Source organism: Lissotriton vulgaris, chromosome 7, assembly GCF_964263255.1.
Source record: "Lissotriton vulgaris chromosome 7, aLisVul1.2, whole genome shotgun sequence".
NCBI lineage: Eukaryota > Metazoa > Chordata > Amphibia > Caudata > Salamandridae > Lissotriton > Lissotriton vulgaris.
The window spans coordinates 1,596,423,543-1,596,445,300 of record NC_141695.1 but is presented as its reverse complement, the minus strand read 5'-3'; the positions used below and the strand labels follow the sequence as shown (position 1 = coordinate 1,596,445,300).

Here is a 21,758-nt window from a genome sequence, read left to right as displayed (position 1 = left end):
TTATATACTGTATTTTAGCCCATATTTAATCTGCCATCTGTGCATGTATACATTGAAACTCAGAACGAATTTGTTATCCTCTTTTTAAATGTCTTTTTTTGTTTTTTAGAAATGATGAACTGTTTTTGTACGTTGTCCGTGGGAATAATTTATAATTCACTGCTGTTTTATGATCTTACCTGATAATGATTGAATACAGTTTTACTTACTGACCAGTGAAAAGCACGTGTACGGAATATGGTTGAAAATACATTTACATAAACTGAATTTTGAAGTCTTTCCTCCGTGACAGCATTAAGACCCTCCCAAGTTGTGGTAAAACGTGTAAAATTGGGAATATATTCAAACGTTTGTTAAAATATAATTTATTAATTATAACAGCTCAGTGATAAAAGCAATTGGAATTATTACAAACGTGTTCTAGAAAAAAATATTTATGAGATATAGTAGAATTTGCTTGGACTATTTACATATTGATCTAGACAGAGACCTATATATTGCTATAAAATGTCATCTTTTAATTTTCTCTCATCTTTTATTGCCCATTTCCTTCTTAAGGTACAGTTTCAATCCTCCTCTTGAAACCATGCAGCTATCCAACAATTCATTGAGTTTCACTCTTTCATGCATTGTTTTTTAAAATCCATAGGTTTTGCCACTTTTTTATGTAGTATAAAAGCAAGAGGTGATAAGGATGTGAGCTTACTATGTTTGCATTCTATCTGTTGCTTTCACACTGATCCTCTTCCCAGACTCCCTCTGTTGAAGTGGACCTTTTGTAAAATTTAACTTTACTCGGGAAGTCAGAAAAAAACTGAAGACCACAGGTCCAACTGCATAGCAACCTCTGGCACATGACTCATATACGTTTTCATAGCTAAACATTCTAAGCATTGCTGATACAGTGCTGCTATAGGCTTTACTGAGGCTTTTCCGGACTGCCGCAGTCATTGTATCAACATTTAATGTGACTTTACTATATACGTAACAATATAGTAGTCACCGCAACTGGCCTTTGCCTGCACCTCAGATTTCGAGGTTTCTTACTTATTGTTCAATTATGTTCATTAAGTGATTCACCAATCACTCTGAGCTGCAGCTCACAGCTGTTTAATTCTATTTTCCAGCTCGAGGAGCTCCCGCTCTATTTCATATGGAAGGTCCGTGTTGACTTGTTCATCAAAGTATTTCTTGATGTCTTCCACTTCCTCTTCCCAGAATTCCCTGGACAGGTGGAACAGCTCTGCCATGTTTACATCTCCCAGCCCTTTTAAGTTGAAGTCCGTGGCAGTGGGTACATAGCCGACGGCGGTGCGATCCGCGCACCCCTCGCCGTTGATCCTTCGAAACATCCACTCCAGAACACGGGAGTTCTCACCATAGCCGGGCCAGAGGAAGTTGCCTTGTGCATCTTTGCGGAACCAGTTGACATGGAAGATCTTGGGTAGTTTGGCGGCGGGGAAGTGCTCCATGCTCAGCCAGTGGGCGAGGTAGCGGCCGAAGTTGTAGCTGAAGAAAGGCCTCATGGCGAAAGGATCGTGCATGATGACTTTGCCTGAAATTGAACGAGTGAAGAATCACATCTAAATGACACAAGTTATTTTTAGGGGAGAGCACAGACTTATACACACTCATTTAAAAAAACTTTTTGTTAGTCAGGGTGAGTTTTTTTTAAAGACAGTTGAGTTTGGAAGTGATGGTGTCCAATTTTAGGTACTTTGTTTGAAGGTTTGTGTTTTTGTGTCAAGGGAGTGGCAGGGAGTCTTAATTGCTAGTACAAAAAAAATATGGGGCATATTATCAAGCATATGCGATAATTATCGTAAATCACCTATAGCGCGATTTTCATTATCGCCATCCATCGCTGGATTTTAGCACCGGGTTAGCGACTTATTATTAACCCCTTTCCCCAGGCGATGTGAAATCCAGCGATAGAGGGTGATAACATGCATTAGCGTGGGAAAAGCAGCGAAAAATGCCCCGCGAAAATGTAAACCTTGATAATAGGCTGGTGTGGACTTAGCCCTGAGATCCACCTCCCATGTTACAGATGACTAAGTCGGATTATTAGCAGGAGTTAAAATCCTTTCGACGAAGGGGCCTTACCGCGTCTTCGATCATCGATTTGCGGGTCTGGGGCATCCTTCTAAATATCGCAATGCAGTATAGCGATGTTTACCCATGTTGTTCTGTGAGGAACGCCCACTTTGCATGCCATTAGCGATAATAATCGCTGACATGCAAAGTGAAGAAAAGATGGCTGCAAACTGAAGGAAACATGTGTTAGCGTGTCCTTGATAATAGAGCGTTATTTAAATTGCGCTTTTCGGCCGAAAACGGCTGCTAAAGCGGCGTAATGGGGCTTGATAATATGCCCCTATAATTTTTCAAAAATGACTTTGTTTTGTTTGAACGCTGGTGTACATTCAACCAGACTGTGACAGAGAAGACCTTGCACGACATTTAATAGCACAAAATTAAAATTTGACTCACCTTTGTGCTCTGCAGCAGCTGTGGACTCAGATCTCATGGCCTCCCCCACAAACACCCCATGCGCCCAGCTCAGAGCTTCATACACCAGAGGAACACCTGCAGACCAGAGGAAGAACCATAAGTCCCATATTCGATCGGAAAACCATGACAACTTCTACCAATAAGTTATGGCTACAAAAAACAAGTTTTTTTTAACCCTTCAACTGGGAATTTATTGTGAAAGTTATACAAATCATGCCACAAATGTGCTTATTGGTACAGGGTGAGGCTATTAAATCACTCTCCATATTCCCCCATTACGCCTACAAAATAGCTTCAGGACACCATGATCAGTCGATATTCTTTAGGCCAAGAGATGTAGACCGCACTAAGAATCAGACATATTTTGGCAGATCCTTAATGGCAGGGTGTAGTGTTGGCTTTCTAGTTGTTTCACATATGTCATCATTTGGAATGTTATCACAGATTGGAATGTTATGTTCTGATGCTAGTGTCAGTTAGGAGCTGAGGATTGAGCTGACTGGTGACAGCTCCTGGTGGGGATTTACTAGGGGATTTACTAGGGATTTACCTCAGGATTATTCTTACTATCTTATCTTATATATGAACTTCCACCTCTTGTCATCTTGATTAATAAATACCTCTTTCTACAAGAACCTACGTGACCTGATCTTCATTTAACATCACTACACAGGGCCACTGGAATTGATTCTGCAGCATTTTTCACATAATTATTGATTTGTGTCATTTGCCACATCTCATCTCCTGCTGTATAATTAGCAGATTGTTATAAAAAAAAGTTGTTTTTAGCTCAAACGGAACAAAAGTTACTAAAAATGCAGCGACACGTGTTGCTGCATTGCAGAAGGTACTTCGGGCCCGATGTCGGTGGCAAATTCCGGTCGGAAACGGCCGAAATCGGCCGTTTCCGACCGGTATTTGGCACTTTGAGATGTAGGGGGCCAGTATTTACTGATTCGGTATTTTTATCCAATCGGTAAATTTACAGAATCTGTAAAATACCGAATCGGTATTTTTACCGATTCGGTATCTTCCAGATGTAGGTGGGACTCTTCTGAGTCCCACAGGCCTTTCAGATTCGGTATTTTAACACCCAATCCAATTGGGTGTTAAAATACCGAATCCAGGTGTGCATGCACATGTGTGCATGCACACCTATGCCATGTGACAGACAGACATGCCCTTAGGGCATGTCTGTGTGCCACATGGCACACAAGCCAGTATTGGGGGTGCTAGAGGGTGTCAAAGTGACACCCCCTGCACCCTTGCTGGAATCGGTATTTACCGATTCGGTAAATACCGAATCGGTAATGCCCATTGATTCCTATGGGCTTCAATGCCCATAGGAATCAATGGGCATTACCGATTCGGTATTTACCGAATCGGTAAATACCGATTCCTTCCGATTCGGTAATTTTTAAAATAAAACTACCTACATCTGCCCTTCTCTTTTTTACCACTTCTTAAATACCGATTCGGTATGAATCGGTATTTATGAAGTGGTAAAAAGATTTACCTACATCGGGCCCTTCATCTTTCAGTTGCTAAGGGCCAGATGTAGGTAATTCATATTTACCGACTCTTAAATACCGAATTTTACCGATTCGGTATTTAAGAGTCGGTAAATATGAAGGGGGGAGATGTAGGTATTACAGATTCTGTAAATACCGAATCGTTAAGATTCGGTATTTACCGAATCTGTAAATACCGAATCGGTATTGCCCATTGATTCCTATGGGCCTTAAAAACCATAGGAATCAATGGGCAATACCGATTCTGTAATTACAGAATCGGTAAATACCGAATTTTGCAAGGGTGCAGAGGGTGTCACTTTGACACCCTCTGGCACCCCAAAAATAGGCATGTGCGCCATGTGGCACACAGACATGCCCTAAGGGCATGTCTGTCTGTCACATGGCTAGGTGTGCATGCACACATGTGCATGCACACCTGAATTCGGTATTTTAACACCCAATTGGATTGGGTGGTAAAATACCGAATTTGTAGGGCCTTTGGGACTCAGAAGAGTCCCACCTACATCTGGGAATTACCGAATCGGTAAAAATACCGATTCGTTATTTTACAGATTCTGTAAATTTACCGATTCGGTAAATTTACAGAATCTGTAAAATCTGGCCCCCTACATCTCAAGATGCCAAATACCGGTCAGAAACGGCCGAATTCGGCCGTTTCCGACCGGTATTTGCCACCTACATCGGGCCCAAAGTGCTGTAGTTTGGTGTTACGCTAGTACTAATTAGGTAAAACCTCTGTCCAGACAGTGTTAAAATGTGTTACAATGACAAAATAATAAACTGCTACCATCACACAATGTGCCATATTATGTTGCATAATTTTCAGTTTCTTTCTCTATAATGTGTTCCTTTCTTGCAGCATAATTCCAGTGGCCCTACTTATAGGCTTTTTTCAAAATCAACTAAATTGCTTATTATTTCAGGCACAGATGATGTTATTCCGTATCAATTCCCCAAATGTGCACACATTACCAGAGGTCAAAAGAGGCATTTTGGGGGAGGATCAAGGTTTACATTTTGTTATCCAGATTGGGGTTTATTGGGCGATGTTAAAAATCGCCATGTGACGAAGTCAAAAAGAAATGTAGTTTATTACTGGATACTTCAGATGAATGGTTGTGGGCATAGTACTCAGACATCTATATTTTAGACTCAACCAGTGGGTCAATATAATAAAAGATCACTTTTAAGCATCCTAAATAAAACGATGCCAGGATTTTACTTTGTGTGGAAAAAAAGTGAGGTTCAGTGTTAATTGACAGGCGGTACAGGTACAGAATCATCACCCTCCTGCAAGAGTGATGGGGTGGACCAGTAACAGGGGAAAGAGGACTTGGAAAAGTCAGACACCAGGAAGTAATCATAGTGTAGAGGTAAAGACAGAAAATGATGCTGCACAGCACTTATCATTCTGCTCCTACAGTCCATGGGATAACCCTGTTTGTACTTGTAGGAGACAAGTCCATTTTAGGCACTTGTGCTACAGAAAGCGATGTCTTTTATAAGCAGTATGTTGGCACCAGTGGTATACTTCAAAATGATAGGACCCACTGCAAAATGTGTTTAGGGGCCTCTAGGTATCCCATATCTCACATATATATATATATATTGGCCTTGGTTTTAACGGAGCCCTAAAGGTTTGCCCCCCGTCCCCTCCTGCGTGACAGGAGCTGCAGAGACGCGTGTCTTGCACCTGGTTGGTTCTCTCCATTTTCAACGGTGGAAATGTTTCCACCCTTCTATTTTACGATGCCAAGTTGTTGTGGGTATACGGTTAAATAGTCACTACATACTTGTTACGAATTGTATGCAACTCTGCACAGAAAGAGGCTAGTTTTAACTTCTTCAAAAAATGATTAACAGTGGTTACCTTTAGGTCTGCGGCCTCCAAAAATGATGCCCTCGATTGGCACACCCTCAGGGGATTCCCATGCCGGATCAATGATGGGACACTGGCTGGTGGGAGTGCAGAACCAGGAGTTGGGATGGGCAAAAGGCTCATCTGGAGTGATGAAAAGGCAATGTGACATATGAGAACCAAAGATCAGGTCAACAATCTAGCCCAAAAATGGATCAAAAAGAGCTCTACTTTCAGAAGTGTCTGTGCATTCCTTCTTACCACTGTCAGGTGTCCATTCCTTGTTCTTCCATGATGTCAGAGTCACCCCAGGTTCCAGGATATCTCCAATGCCCTCCCAGTAGATACCACCATCACTGGTCTCCCCAACATTGGTGAAGATTGTGTTCTTCTCGATGGGCTTCATGGCATTTGGGTTTGCCTTGACTGATGTTCCAGGAGCAACACCAAAAAATCCATTCTCTGGGTTAATAGCCCTGAGGTGACCTGCAACATAGCAACGTTATCTGTTAGAAAGAAACTAAAGACTTGCCCTCACATAGTGCATCATATACAACCTCATTACGAACAACCTGGAATGGTGTGCCTTAGATGCTCCGGTTAATTACAGATTTTTGGGTATCTCTGGGTCCCAAATTATCATGACTTCAATTACTTGATTTGCTAATCCCGAGCTTTGAGACAGTGTCCCACACAGAGAGGACACTGGGGTTGCAGCATAGCCCCTCCCCCTGCCTCTCATCTTCCTTCAGCATGCAGGGATACAGGGGTAGCAAACGCTTCCCGGGCTCTTCCTCCCACTCCTGGCCCTTCTCCCACCTCCACCACCCACACCACAAGCCATACCAGGATCCCTGCATCCGTTTGCCGTCTGCTCCAAGCAGGTGGTGAACTGATGCAGACTTATGCCAATAAATTCCCTGGAATGGTAAAATGCACATGGAACCAGTATTATTCCCCATGCATTGGAAAGTAACTAGTAATCCCTATATTTTGCTGCAGAGAGACCAGCTGGAATTGGTGAATCCGTCTCACTATCCTGAACCAAAAGCAGGTCTTAAAGCTCATGACGTATAACAGTAAAGCAGCCAAAATCCTTAGACATGAGCAAGTTACCTTTTTCATCAAACTTCATCCAGGCAATGTCATCTCCCACACACTCAATTTTCCACCCGGGCAGCGTTGGGGTCATCATGGCCATGTTGGTTTTCCCACATGCATTAGGGAAGGCGGCTGCAAAATATTTCTTCTCACCTTCTGGATTTGTGATTCCCAATATCTGTGGAAGATAAACAGATGTTTGCTCACTGTGGAGTGTCCCATGTATTGTCACACCAACCAAAAAACACAAATTACTGCTCACTCTGCTCTAATGGAACAGACGCCTGTTTTCTCCTATCTGCTTATTAGAAACAAGGTAACGCAATATTTTCCACGTATCCAACGTGAGACTAAGGATGTTTGAGTCACTTCCAGCTGTTTGGAACCTTTTGGAGAAGGTTCAAGAAGATTCTCTCTGTGATAATTGCTGCAGACATATTAGATGCATACATGTGAATGCTAAGTCCTGCAGATGATTTAGGGCATCTGGGGCAGTCAGAGGTTGCTGGGCAGTACCTGTAAAGGGATATCCGTCACCATTGTGACCGAGTAACCCATATGCTGAGATCTAAATCTGCAGTCAATCAAGACTACAGGGTCATTAGGATCGCGGACGGACTTGAGTCCGTCCACGACCCCTGAGGAGGTGGGAACGTCCGCAGGGGCTGCGGCGTTCCCTCCGAGTAGATTAGGATGTGACCGTCAGGGTGGCGGTCAACCTACTTTTGTCAGCACTTACCGTACAAATGAACTCGAGACAGAGGTGGCATTTTTCAAAGTTATGAGGATACTACGTCTGAAATACTTTTTCACCATCCTAAATTCTATTGAATCATCTGATAACACCGCAGAACAGTTTAAACCCAAGAGTAACTTCATGGCTCCAGTCTCCCATAAAAGCCTCGATTCATTTGAAACCCTGGTCAAGGCAGATATGACCAAAATTCAATATAAAAGCAAGTTGAAAAACTTGACACGAGCAGAACACAGTGCGCTACGTGCCCTGGCCAACAACAAAGAAATTGTCATCCAAAAGGCTGACAAAGGAGGAGGCCTTGTAATTATGGACACTGATTTTTATATCCAAAAAGGCAATGAACATGTGCAAGATGATAAAGTCTACTTTAAACTTCCACAAGATCCAACAAATGAAATAGCACATAACCTGGATCAAATTCTTGATAAAGCTGAGGAACTAGGCTCGATCAACCACACAACTAAGAGATATCTACGACAAATATACCCAAGAAGACCCAAAATCTACTTTTTGCCAAAAGTACACAAACAATTGCAGAATCCTCCTATCAGGCCTATTGTGTCCAGTTGCTCGTCAATCTTCGAAAACCTAGGCATTTTCAAAGACACACATATGCAAGCATTCATGCAAAACTGGTCTACATATCTGGAGGATACATCACATTTTTTGAGAAGTCTAACGTCGGTAAACCTGGAGTAAGGTGCGAATTTGACACTTTGCACGATCGACGTAGTGTCGTTATATACATCAATTCCCCACAAATTGGGACTTGAAGCCATGGAATGGGCCCTATTGATGACAGATAAACCCTTGGAGACAAAATATCTGATTATGCAATTGTTGGAATTTTGTTTAAGCAACAGCTATTTCATATGGCAAAATGAATATTACACCCAACTCAGCGGAACTGCCATGGGTTTTCCAGGGGCATGTATATACGCAAACATATTTATGGCAAAGTGTGAACTGGAATACATATTGAAAGACAGTACTTGGCAAGAAGGCATCATATATTACAAACGGTATATTGATGATATCTTTTTAATATGGAGGAAACCAGTTACAGATTTGAGGAAAAATATCGACAGCTTAAACCTTGTAAATCCTAGAATACAGTTCACCAGCCAGTTCAGTACCACGTCAATACCATTCCTAGATGTTTCAGTTGGAAAAAATGGCAGCACAATATACACAGAACTATACAAAAAAACCTACTGATAAAAACACTGCATTACAATATGGAAGTTTCCATCCAATCAATCTGATAGACAACCTTCCGATATCTCAATTTATGAGAATCAAGAGAATATCATCTGATGAAACACAATGCAAGAGAAGCTTAGAACATCAGAAGCAATGCTATCTTGACCGAGGATATCCTGAAAAACTTCTGGTAGTGCAAATGGAAAAAATCAAGACGATACCGCAAGCGGAACTGCTGCAAAAAAAAGTTAAGACTCGAAACAAAAGAATGGTTTTTGTATCCAAGTACTCCACCGCATCAAGAGATATAAAAAGAACCATAATTAAAAGGTGGGAAATCTTACAAGAGGAAAGTGATTTTGGTGAACTATACAAACAAAAAACAATATTTGCTTACAAAAGAGCGCGGAACTTGTAAGAACTTCTTAGTAAACCAGAAGACATGGAACACCACACAGTAACCTACAAAGGAACCACGAGGTGCTTTAACTGCTAGAACTGCAATAATGTGATCACAGGCAACACGTTATCCCATCCTCGAACAGGAGAAAAGATTTACCTGAGACACTCTGCAAATTGTAACGCAGAACACATAGTTTACTCAATAAAGTGCCCCTGTGGGCTACTATACATTGGCAAGACTGATCGGAAATTAAAAACACGCCTATCTGAACACAAGAGTCGAATCCGCAATAAAAATCTTACATCGCCTCTTGCAAAACATTGGATCGAAATGGGACACACAATAGCCCAGATACGCTTTCAGATTATTGAACAGGTTCCACAACGTCTAGGACTAGACAATGCCAAAATCCTTCTCCGAAGGGAAACCTTTTGGATTCGCAAACTACAGACACTGGCCCCTAATGGGTTAAATGATAAACTGGAAATGGTCTGTTTCCTTTAATAGTTTCAGAAAACGATTACACTTAGCCTGATCCTTGAGGGTTTCCTCAACACAGTGATACTATCCAATAGGACACATACACATAGTTATGTAAATGCCAAAGTAATACATAGCGAATGTAATATTGTAAATAAGCAGATGTTGACATAATTCATTGTAAGATAGCATATTTGAAGATTCTGATTTATGAATTCGTGGATCATAGTAATGTATTTTTTACAATTTTACGTTTAAGTACCGGATAACCAACATGTACTGCTCTCTTTTCTTCTTTGCTTTTTCTTTGCTTTTGCTTTTTCTTTTTCTTCGCCTTATGCTAGTTTAAACTAGTTAGAATATACCGTATGTCCAATAATAAGAATGTTAGAGATGGCAAATTAAGCTTCACTACATATAAACGTGCACTCAGTTGCGCGTTACACTCCCCGTTTAGTAATGGCCGCCAACTACTCACTTAGGCAGTCCCTCCTCTAATCTTGAGCCCATTGAACACACATAGAAAAAGGACTTCACCCACGGGTTGGAAATCGACACAAACTACCGAGCAGGAACGCCGTTATACAGCTGGTCTACCATTCACCTGGTGAGTCGGCTTTCAGACGTCTTTAAACGTTCAGGTCATCGACTAAGTAGATCGCGTACTTAATGCGGTATACTTTTGTTTCCTTTAGCACGAAAGGAATTTCAACACGAGCGAGACCCTTCGTATTAACCTCGAGGCTCGCAGGTAAACACATTTTCACTACAATATTTGGGCGATATCGCAACACATTAAGTTGTTTGCAATATAATTTACACATCTTCAGTTTATTTATTCCTCAGACCCCACATAACAGTGGTTATATACGCAAGACCTGCAGGTGAGCCTTTTGTTTAAACTCCAAAGGATACCATATAGAAAGGCGATATAGGTCACTTTTTTGACATACTGTTCATTATTTTTCAACAGACTCACTTTATATCAGGATACAGGTAATTTGCTAGAATACCCTATTAGAAAATTTTATACATACATGAACCCTACTTTTAAGACCTTTCTTTTTACTGGTTTCTTCAGATTTACTCCACATCACGATACATTTCACACGGTATAACTATACCGAATAATCGGCAATTCCGGTAAGGGATTCATACATTTCTATTGATCACGGAATTAAAACCTCCTAAAGCATCTTGAGTAATAGAGTTTCCTTTTCTTTTCTTCTTTTCTCTTATAGACCCCTGATGAAGGGGTGCATACCCCGAAATGCATTGGGTTGTACAGATAACCGTGTTGTATATTGTTTGTTGTGAGAAATGTATATAATACACGTGCAGTGATTCTTAATCATTGTTTATGATTTGTTTAAATTGATGATGTACTCTATTGGCTAAATTCATGATGAATTAATGATAAAAGATGTTTTGAACAAACGTTTTCATTTGAGAGATTATATCTAACTGTTGTGCGCGCTAGAGTCCTGGTTATCTAGGGATACCAGGCCACATCCATACAATTAAAAAAAAGAAAAAAATAGTAAATTATATTGGTTTTGTGTCCAGCACCTTCCCTGAGTTTGTACTTGGTGGAGTCGGAATAGTAAATTATATAAGTTGATTGTCCTGCACTTTCCCTCAGTTTGGACTTGGTGGAGTGGGAATAGTAAATTATATGGTTTTGGTATCCAGCACCTTCTCTGAGTTTGTACCTGGTGGAGTGGGAATATTAAATTATATTATTTTTGTGTCCAGCACCTTCCCTGACTTTATACTTGGTGGAGTGGGAAAAGTAAATTATATGGGTTTAATATCCAGCACCTTCTCTGAGTTAGTACTTGGTGGAGTGGGAATAGTAAATGATATTGATTTAGTGTCCAGCACCTTCTCTGAGTTTATACATGGTGGAGTTAGAATAGTAAATTATATGGGTTTTGTGTCCAGGACCTTCCTTGAGTTTATACTTGGTGTAGTGGAAAGAGAAATGTATTTGGGTTGATTGTTCAGCATTATAGTAGAATATATAGTTGATGGCATGGGAATAATAAATTATAATATATGAATGTTTAGTATTTTGTGAGAGTATATATAATGATATTAACTATGTTTAACTCATGTTGTATAGAAACATTATTATAACAATATTAATTATTGTAATTGTTAGTAATTAAAAATAAATGAATCAGAGTCACATCATGTTTTAAATATTTTATTATTTTTAAAAAGTAGGTAATAAAATAAGAAATCAGAAAATAATGTTATCTGCATTTTTAAATGTTATCTGTACATTTTTATTGTCATGAAATAAATTAAAAATATTTCCATTTTCATCACAGTTGTACATTTGTCTCAAAAATTATTATTGCTAACATAATTTATTACAATAATTTTTAAGTAAAGTAATATTTATTAAGTGTAAATTTTTTTGTTTATTTCACAGTTTTTTTTGTTAAAGTTTTTTTTTGTTAAAGAATTTCACAGTTTTTAATGTAAGAATAAAGATTTATTTGACAAGTCATATACAACAAATATTTTTATAATTTTTTAACACTGTGGTAGTATTTTTAAACATTTTTTGTAGTACACATATTTATAAACAATAATACAAAAAGGTCGGTTTTGTTAACATTAATATAATATTTACATTTGTGTTTTTGGTAATACATTTTTATTATTAATATATAAAATATTAATAACAATAATTTTTACAGATACATTGCTAATGTTTTTATGTAAAATATTGGTTTACACAATTAGTAAATAATAGTAATATTAATACCAGTATTGTATATTCATACAGTCATGTAAGTAATTTTTAATAAGGTAAATGTTTGTTTAGTTAATGTACAGTCATTGAAAATAACATATAATACTTTGGAATAATTTTTATAACAATGTTACATTTTTGTTTAATTAAAAAAATTCAATAGTTACATATTGTATATTGTAACATGTGTAAAATAATTTCAGAATGTTTTTTAATGTTAATATAAATGGGACTATTTGTTTGTTTGGTACTATTTTGGGTCATTTCAACTTGGAAGAGCTCACGGTTGGAGGCTGCTTCGCGTGTGGAAGGGTAAGTTTAATTTTAAGTACTTTATTTAAGATATATGTTTAGTTTGAGTGTTTGTGGAGTGTGTGTATGTTTTCTATTGTTTGGTAGTTGTAGGATGTGTATGTTTTAGGCGGTAGTTACGGTTATCATTTTGATTCCGGTTTACTAGTTTTGGGTTAGTATGTTGATGAGGTAGGAATAGGGTTAGAAATGTAACTAAGGGCCCCATTAGGATGACGGGCGGACATTGTCCGCCCGCCACCCTATCGGAGAATGGGACCGCCCGCCATAAGGGCGGGTGTCCCATGGGGGCAATTAGGATGTGCCCGCCTCAGTGGGGGGCACATCCTGTAGTTTTAGCATTGTGGCGGGCAGTGCACTCTGCACCGCCCGCCACAATGCTAAAAATGCATATGAAAAAAATTGCCTATGCAAAGCGGCAGGCACCGCGCAGTGCCTGCCGCTTTGCATATGAAATGTGGGGGGTACCATATGTTCCTTCCCCTGTCCTCCTCCTCCCCACCTCTTACACCAGGGAGGCCCGCAGGGGGCCTCTGCAGCAAACACCGCCTGCCTTTCCGTAGCGGCATTGCCACCGCGGAAAGGCACCTACAGCTGTGCATCGTAATATGGCTGGCGGTGTCCATTGGACACCGCCACCATATTATTCCCTTTCCGCTGCGGTCGCAAGACGACCGGGGCGGAAAACAGGTGGGCGGTGTTTTTTACCGCCGCCATCCCCTACGCCATCCTATATATGGCATGGGGCATTTGTGCTTGCGGGCGGATTGCCTCCGCCAGGTCGGCGGTGGCCACCGCCAGCTTGGCGTAGGCAATTCGCCCGACATCGTAATAGACCCCTTAATGTTTTGTATTATGTTTAATAATGTTTTAAATTGTATGTTGGGGTGCTTTGTGTGCGGGTGGGTATGTTTTTTTAATATATTTTACAGGTACTTCATGTGGATGTCGTTTTTGGGAGAAGATTGTGTATTTTTTTCGTAAGAAGGGTCTCTATTATTTTTTAATATATTAGAGACACACTTTCTAACATGTTCGGTTTTTCCAGGAGCGTTTTTTATCATTTACACTATTTTCGGGTTTTTAATGGATTATCCTTGGATCTATTATGGAGAAGAATCGTTACGGATGTTTTTTTAATTTCATTTATATTACATTTCCATGGAGCGTTTTTTCTGTTTTTGTGAAAAATTTTCTGTTTTTTAAGCGTTTTCGAGTGGATTGTGTTGGAGAAGAACTATTTTGGATTTCGTGTTATTTTTGGATGATCTCGTTTGGATTGTTTGGGTGGATTACTTCTAAGGAATCATGTGTTTTGTTACAAAGGTTTCTCTTCAGCAACAAAGTGAGTAAGTATTTAAAAAAAATTTTTGGGTGGGATTGTCATGAAATATTTTATGTAATTTTATAGTATTTGTTAGAAATTGTAAGGAAATTATTTTGATATTTTTAAAGAAATATATTAAATATATTTGAATAATTTTGTTACAGTGTCTAACATGTGTTTAATATGTATATTTTATGGTTACTATTTGAATAGTGTAGGTATGTGAGTTATGTTTAAAGAATTGTTTTAGCTATGGTAGATAGGTATGGTAGGTCTCTGGTAGTTGGGTATAGGGTTACTTGGCTTTGTAAGGTGTTGTACATTTTTTTCATTTCTTTAGTTAGTTTAGGGCCTATTTGTGTTATAGATTGCTCCATTCGGAGTTCTTGGTAGCTTTGCTCCTTTTGTAATGCTTAAAGGAGTTTATGTAGGGTTAGGGAACCTCTGCCTGTACCTGCTTGGAAAGCATTGTGCCATCCTTCGACAGCATTGTTGCTTTTAGCTTGTTTATTTAGTGTACTTAGGTAGACGTTCCACCCGGGGATTTGGAATTTTGGTTGCCTTCTGTGTCCAGATCTGTGTAGTCTCCCTACCCATGTATCTTCTAAATAATCTAAGAGAGGGCTTAGCTCTGTTTTATTTTTTTTATATTAGGGGCTGTCTATTAATAGGTTGTAATGTTCCGCTACGTCTGTAACTGGAACGTAGGCCAGTGCAATTAATTTTTTACCTGGTAGGCAAAAGTACTGTCAGTACAGTAATGGGTGCTTAGGGCAGATTTTTGTATATGTTTCCATATACATTTGCTAAAGTGGTAGTAGCAACCTTCGATTGCTGTGTGAGGGTAGGTCTTTAGAATTGTATTCATCATTGCTTGGAAGTAATCATTTGTTAGGTCTTTTATTTTATTTAGTACCTCAGTATAGGTTGTTTGCTGTTAGTTGTGTAGTAGGGCATATATGAAGGGGATATTGCAGTTTTGATAGTGTCCATGGATGGTGTATAATTGGTAGAATGGTTTTGGGCACACTGAGAATGTGCCGTCCATCATCCATGTTTCGCATTGGTGTAATTTCACCATATTGTCTGCTGTAGCAAACATTATAATTCTTTTTTCTTTAGATGCATTGTCATATATGATGAAAGGTTCGGTATTATGGCTTATTGTTAGTTCAGGGAGAATTTGAACTTGCTCAAATGTTTTTGGGGCAGGTGTTGTAGCTGTATTTGTTCTTTTTTGCCTAGCTATTGTCCTTTTTAGAGAATCTATACAAGGGAGTTGGCTTGCTGCATGTTGGGGGAGAGTTCTTAGATGGTCTTTAAGAATAGTTGTAGATGGGCGGTCTGTGTTAGTGCTTGCTTCTTTTAGTGAGTCAAGCATTTGTCTAATTTCTATTTCTGTCATGTTGGGAGGGTGGTTATGTTCTGTTGTGTTAGTTACAGTTGTTTCCTGAGTTATAGCACGACCATAAAATGTATTACTGTAATATTTGCTGCCTTTCCAAAACACTTTCAATTGATAATGTTTTTCTTGGGTATATGTATAGCCCATATAACAAAGAAGCATTTTGCCTTTCTGTGAAGTTACAAATGTAGCTTCTTCTGTCATTGTTCTAGGTTTCTTTCTACAGTAAATAAATGTTACATAGAGAAATTTAGATTTGTTTTACGTTAATCATCACATTTATCACATTATCACAGTATATTTACCTGTTTTTCAGTTGTTTGTAGGGCTGTGCTCTGTTTTTTGATGCTTTTCTTCTCTGTTTCTTTTGTTGATGACTCTTGGTAAAAGTAAAATCATTTATTGTATAAGTTTTGTTTTCAATTATTGGATTCCTTTTTATTTGGACGTTTTCTTTCTAAGTTTTGTTTTATAAGTTGTCTCTGTTATTTCAGTTTGTATACTTACTTTGTTTTTAGAGTTGATAGGTTTGTAAATGTTGGGCTTTTTTCTTTAATTGTGGTACATCTGCAATAAATGGTAAAAATGAAAGAAAATGATTAGTTTATTGTTTAATTTATTGTTGGTAGCTTGTAGTGCTAAGCCTAGTAGTTAATGTCAGGTACTTACTTTTGTTTTCTTTATCCTTTGTTTGATGGTAGCAGCTTTCTGTTCTGGTGAAAATTTGGCAGAGTTTCCCCTTCTTCACGTTTTGTAGCACCAAGTTGTATCTAATTGTGTGTTTTCTCTTTCTTTATATAGTGTTTCAATTATGTGTTGGTTGATTTGATTGTTCTATTTAATTGTTTGTTGTTTTTTATTGGTTGTTTGAGATATTTTGAAATTTTTTGGTAGTTATCTGATTCGTTTTGTAGATGCTAGGTAATGGTTTTATATTGTGGTGCATTTATTTTTCATTCTTTTTATTTAATATTGTTTTGTAATGTGAGCTGTATAATGTTTTATATGATTATATTATGTGAACTTATTGTATTATAAAAATGTTTTATATGTTTTAAATGTTGCTGTTTATTTATTGTTTGATTGTAGAATGTTATATTTTATATAAGTATGCTGAATTATGTTACAATTTGCTGAGTTTTTTTCCTGATATAATCGTATATTTATTATGTATAGTGAAGTCGATAATTTTATTTAGCGATATTTTAGTGGTCTATATTTTTGTTTCCAATATTTTTGATGATGTCTTTATGTGTGTTGAAAGTCGATATATTTTGTTTGCAATATTTTTTAGGGTTGATAATGTTGTTTTCAATGTTTTTTAGTTGCGATATTGTGGAGTCGATATTTGTGTCGTTTCTTATTTAGGTATTGGTAGTCGATATTTTTGTAGTCGATATAATTATGTCGATTATTTTTGACTCGATATTCGGTCCGTCGATATTGTTTCAGTGATCCCCATGCAACCTCTCTGAAGCATGTTTATCACCTGTACTGTGCTTATGCCTCTGAGGGATCTAATTGATTCCATGATATCCTCTTTAGGGCTCCTTTCCTCCATTGTGAACACATTTAGTTACATTCTCCTGCCATTCGCATAGAATTTGCAACTTAACTGTGAACGACTGCGGATGCTGGCTCTCAACTGCGCTTTACTAAGCATGTACTTTACTTCCATTGCAATAATAATTACATCTTGGAACTGTCACTATGTCTGCAATTGTATTCAACATGTCCACCTAATTTCGAAAGGGATCCCAGACTTCATCCCGGGCCACTGGAATTATGCAGCAGGGGAGGACCAAATTACGTTACAGCGTTGACTAAATTGTGCGGTAGGAAAACCAAATTGTGCCGGCCAGTGCAACATAATTTGTGATAGTATTAATTCATTATTTTGCTCTGTTTTTTGTAACTTTTAATGCATTTGAGCAAGAAACAACATTTGTTTTTGTTAAATTTTGCAGATTATGCAGCAAGTGAGGGATGATTTGGCAAATGCAGTAAATCCATAACTAAGCGGAAAACACCACAGCCGCAGAATCATATGATTTCAGTGGCCCTGACTATCACATATTGCCTAAAAGCTGATGATAAAGCAGTTTAATTGTCATATGTTTTAGTGTTTGGTGCCTACAGTACACTGTATGACTTTCATGTAGATATAACCACATCCTACCAGCATGTGTTCAGCTAGCCATCCCTCCTCCTTGGCAATCCTGCTGGTGATCCTCAGTGCAAAGCACTTTTTCCCCAACAAGGAGTTCCCTCCGTAGCCGCTGCCGAAGGACACGATCTCTCTGCATTCAGGTATGTGCGCGATAAGTGTCAGGTCAGGGTTACAGGGCCAGTTGTTAACCAAGGGATCTGCAGACATACAATAAGTGCAACATTAATATGAAATTTGATCCAGATGAAGAGAAAAAGGAAGGGAAACTTCCCTACAACCTGTTGTTAACCTACTTTTTAGTGGTAAGGGGCAGCCAACCGAATGGAGGCATTTCACAAACTCGCCGCCGCCCAGGGCTCGTAAGATATCGGTGCCCATCCGGGTCATGATCCTCATGCTGGCCACGACGTACGGCAAGTCCGTCAACTCAATCCCAATCTTGGACAGGGGCGACCCAATGGGACCCATGCTGAAAGGGATGATGTACATGGTGCGACCTACAAAACAACACAGGTTTCATGTTAAGGAAAGTTGCCATAGAGATGGCATTATGTACCACAATTCACACAGACTAGACTGCCTATCTTCATTGTGAAAACTCATGACCTGAAGGGGAGCCTTTTATAAACCGAAAAAATCTGGATGCATTAAATAAAACGCTTAAGCAATCACAATTGATTTTATCAATTACATACAGATTTCACCTAACAGGTAACCAATTGGTCTTGATAAGAGATGGAAACTGTAAGTGAATTTTATGAATTTATATTTTTGTTGTGCGTCATAAACAATGTGCCGAATGCATTTTCACACCCGGTTTAACATGTATACACTGCTATAGTGCTATTGCTTTTGGAATTCATTTTCTATGATGTTTATCAGTGTTTTTTTTCTGATGTATGTTAAATAGGCCACATTATTAGTGCAAACACCCTATTCTCCAAAATAGAAGTCAATCTCTGCCATTCATCCTGTCTTCTCCCCTACCCATCTTCTCTCCTTGGAAACTCTTTAGCACACAGTCAAGCTGAAATATAATGGTTTATTTCTATTGTTACTTGTCTGCTCTTGATTAACTTTTCGCTGTTCCTCCACAATTTGAAACATTCACAAAGTCTTTCCGTTAGTTTACTGTGCTCCATTCATTGACATAATGCCTTATTGTTCATGTATGTAGTTATGTTCTAGCATCTCCGGGCGAAATTAGCATAGAGGGAGCTGAATAATGTATTCATATGGTGGGTTAGTGCTTAGAAGGCAATGTGATTTTTATTTTTCATGTGCTCTGATTTGCTGAGTCACTGTAATTTCATATGCGAAAATATTGTATAAAAACACCTTGATTTTGGGGATGATACAGAGCCTTCTTGAATGCTAGAATGGGATGCTGTCTGTTTTATTTCTTATTTGTTCTATTTGGGACTAAGAATAATTTCAGATTTTTGCATATTGTGTATAACTTCGCATTGGAGGGCTTTCATGGCATTTACTGTGTAACGCTTTATTTTGAATTTTGTGATAAAATCCTTTAACTTTTCATTTATCTCTAACTCAATTATTTGACTCAATCATTTATTTAATTTTTTGTTTATCATTGTTTATGCTTTGTAAGGTGTCTTAACTAGTGGACACATTTTTCCATGGAACTGGGGACTAACACCATCTCCGATCCAGTTAAATGTGGGAACTCTGATTGAGGAAAGGTTTGGGGTGTCTGAAATGTTGCGCCTCCATTGTGCTGCCACAAATCAAAAGCAATGGTTTGCCACCATTCCTGTTTTCCGTATTTCATATCAGACCAATTTTTTTCTATTTATCAATTAGCAACTTCCAACTTAGTGCACTGATGATCCATCTACCCATCGACCTTCCTGTTTAAGAAGAGGGTGTGTCATTGTCCTACAGTTAGCTGTAGTATATGTGTGCCAGCTGTCTGTTGAACCTTTAGGTCATCTTTAAAGACTATTGCGATCCCAACTCCTAATTTTCTCTCTCGGTCCAAGTGAATAAACTTATACTCCTCAGGGATCGCTATATTGATCACCGGGGCATTATGGGGAGTTAACCAAGCTTCTGTTAAGAAACATATGTCTGGGGAGTGAGTGGACAACATGTACCAAATTTGAATAGCATGCTTCACTAAAGATCGGACATTACATAAAATATAGCTAGGCCCGTTATGGGGTGTCCCACCGTGTGTATCAATACCTGCCTTCCTGATTCCACACTGGGCCTTGCAGGCATGGCAGCCTACAGGTCCTTCCAGTACAGTTGGTAATGTAGTGGGGCAGATGAGTGTCATATCTTGGTTATTCAAGGCCACCGTGCCAATCTCACGCAGAGTATCACTCGTGTAAGTTAACATACCTGTAAACTGAAGATTTTTGGTTGACTTGGCAGCATTTCCCACCTCCCGGCTCGGCCCGGCATGGATGGGCGCAGATGGGCTTGCCTTAGGCGCGTCCGCTGAACGACCGGGAAGGTGGCGCCATTTTATGCCCAATGTCAGGTGGTGCAGGAAGAGAGAGACTAGCCCGCTAACTACGCTTCCCCTAAGATGGCGCCTACTGTTAGTGCTGGGAAGATTTCCACCGTCTCTCCGCAGCTCCTAATTGGCTGTGGAGCGAAGTATGACCGGGAACAGGTAATACAATGAGCAGTGAAGTTAAAAATAAAACAACTAAGGAAATTAAAATCTTGTGTCTAGATTCCCAGCTTTCCGCCTCAGGAATCATCTAGTGTGCAGGCGATGAGCCTGGCTGTGCTTTTAGGCCCAATGTCAGGTGGTGCAGGAAGAGAGACTAGCCCGCTAACTATGCTTCCCCTAAGATGGCGCCTACTGTTAGCGCTGGGAAGATTTCCGCCGTCTCTCCGCAGCTCCTAATCGGCTGTGGAGCAAAGTATGACAAGGAACAGGTAATACAATGAGCAGTGAAGTTAAAAATAAAAACAACTAAGGAAATTAAAATCTCGTGTCTAGATTCCCAGCTTTCCGCCTCAGGAATCGTCTAGTGTGCACGCGATGAGTCTGGCTGTGCTTTTATGCCCAATATCAGGTGGTGCAGGAAGAGAGAGACTAGCCCGCTAACTACGCTTCCCCTAAGATGGCGCCTACTGTTAGTGCTGGGAAGATTTCCACCGTCTCTCCGCAGTTCCTAATTGGCTGTGGAGCGAAGTATGACCGGGAACAGGTAATACAATGAGCAGTGAAGTTAAAAATAAAACAACTAAGGAAATTAAAATCTTGTGTCTAGATTCCCAGCTTTCCGCCTCAGGAATCATCTAGTGTGCAGGCGATGAGCCTGGCTGTGCTTTTAGGCCCAATGTCAGGTGGTGCAGGAAGAGAGACTAGCCCGCTAACTATGCTTCCCCTAAGATGGCGCCTACTGTTAGCGCTGGGAAGATTTCCGCCGTCTCTCCGCAGCTCCTAATCGGCTGTGGAGCAAAGTATGACAAGGAACAGGTAATACAATGAGCAGTGAAGTTAAAAATAAAACAACTAAGGAAATTAAAATCTCGTGTCTAGATTCCCAGCTTTCCGCCTCAGGAATCGTCTAGTGTGCACGCGATGAGTCTGGCTGTGCTTTTATGCCCAATATCAGGTGGTGCAGGAAGAGAGAGACTAGCCCGCTAACTACGCTTCCCCTAAGATGGCGCCTACTGTTAGCGCTGGGAAGATTTCCACCGTCTCTCCGCAGCTCCTAATTGGCTGTGGAGCGAAGTATGACAAGTAACAGGTAATACAATGAGCAGTGAAGTTTTAAAAAAAACTAAGGAAATTAAAATCTCGTGTCTAGATTCCCGGCTTTTCGCCTCAGGAATCGTCTAGTAACCAACAAATAATTTTCCTGGACACGCAAATTTACATAAAAGAAAACCAAATCCAAACCACCTTGCACAGAAAAATAACTGCCAACAATGCAACA

At 39.4% G+C, this 21,758-nt stretch overlaps 1 protein-coding gene and 1 long non-coding RNA gene across 2 annotated transcripts in view; one reads left to right on the top strand and one right to left on the bottom strand.

The window, feature by feature from the left end:
* Nucleotides 1-21,758, top strand: part of LOC147706055 (uncharacterized) — a 100,532-nt gene that overhangs the window by 68,207 nt on the left and 10,567 nt on the right. The window lies entirely within an intron of this gene.
* On the bottom strand, nt 350-20,197 carry LOC147706056 (phosphoenolpyruvate carboxykinase, cytosolic [GTP]-like). Its single transcript, XM_086928414.1, has 8 exons — nt 20,041-20,197; nt 18,126-18,329; nt 17,842-18,029; nt 7,024-7,186; nt 6,169-6,393; nt 5,920-6,051; nt 2,494-2,589; nt 350-1,555 (listed from the first exon to the last, which is right to left on the bottom strand). Exons 1-8 carry the CDS (start codon nt 20,195-20,197, stop codon nt 1,101-1,103), a joined length of 1,620 nt encoding a protein of 539 aa, XP_086784540.1. The 3' UTR covers nt 350-1,100.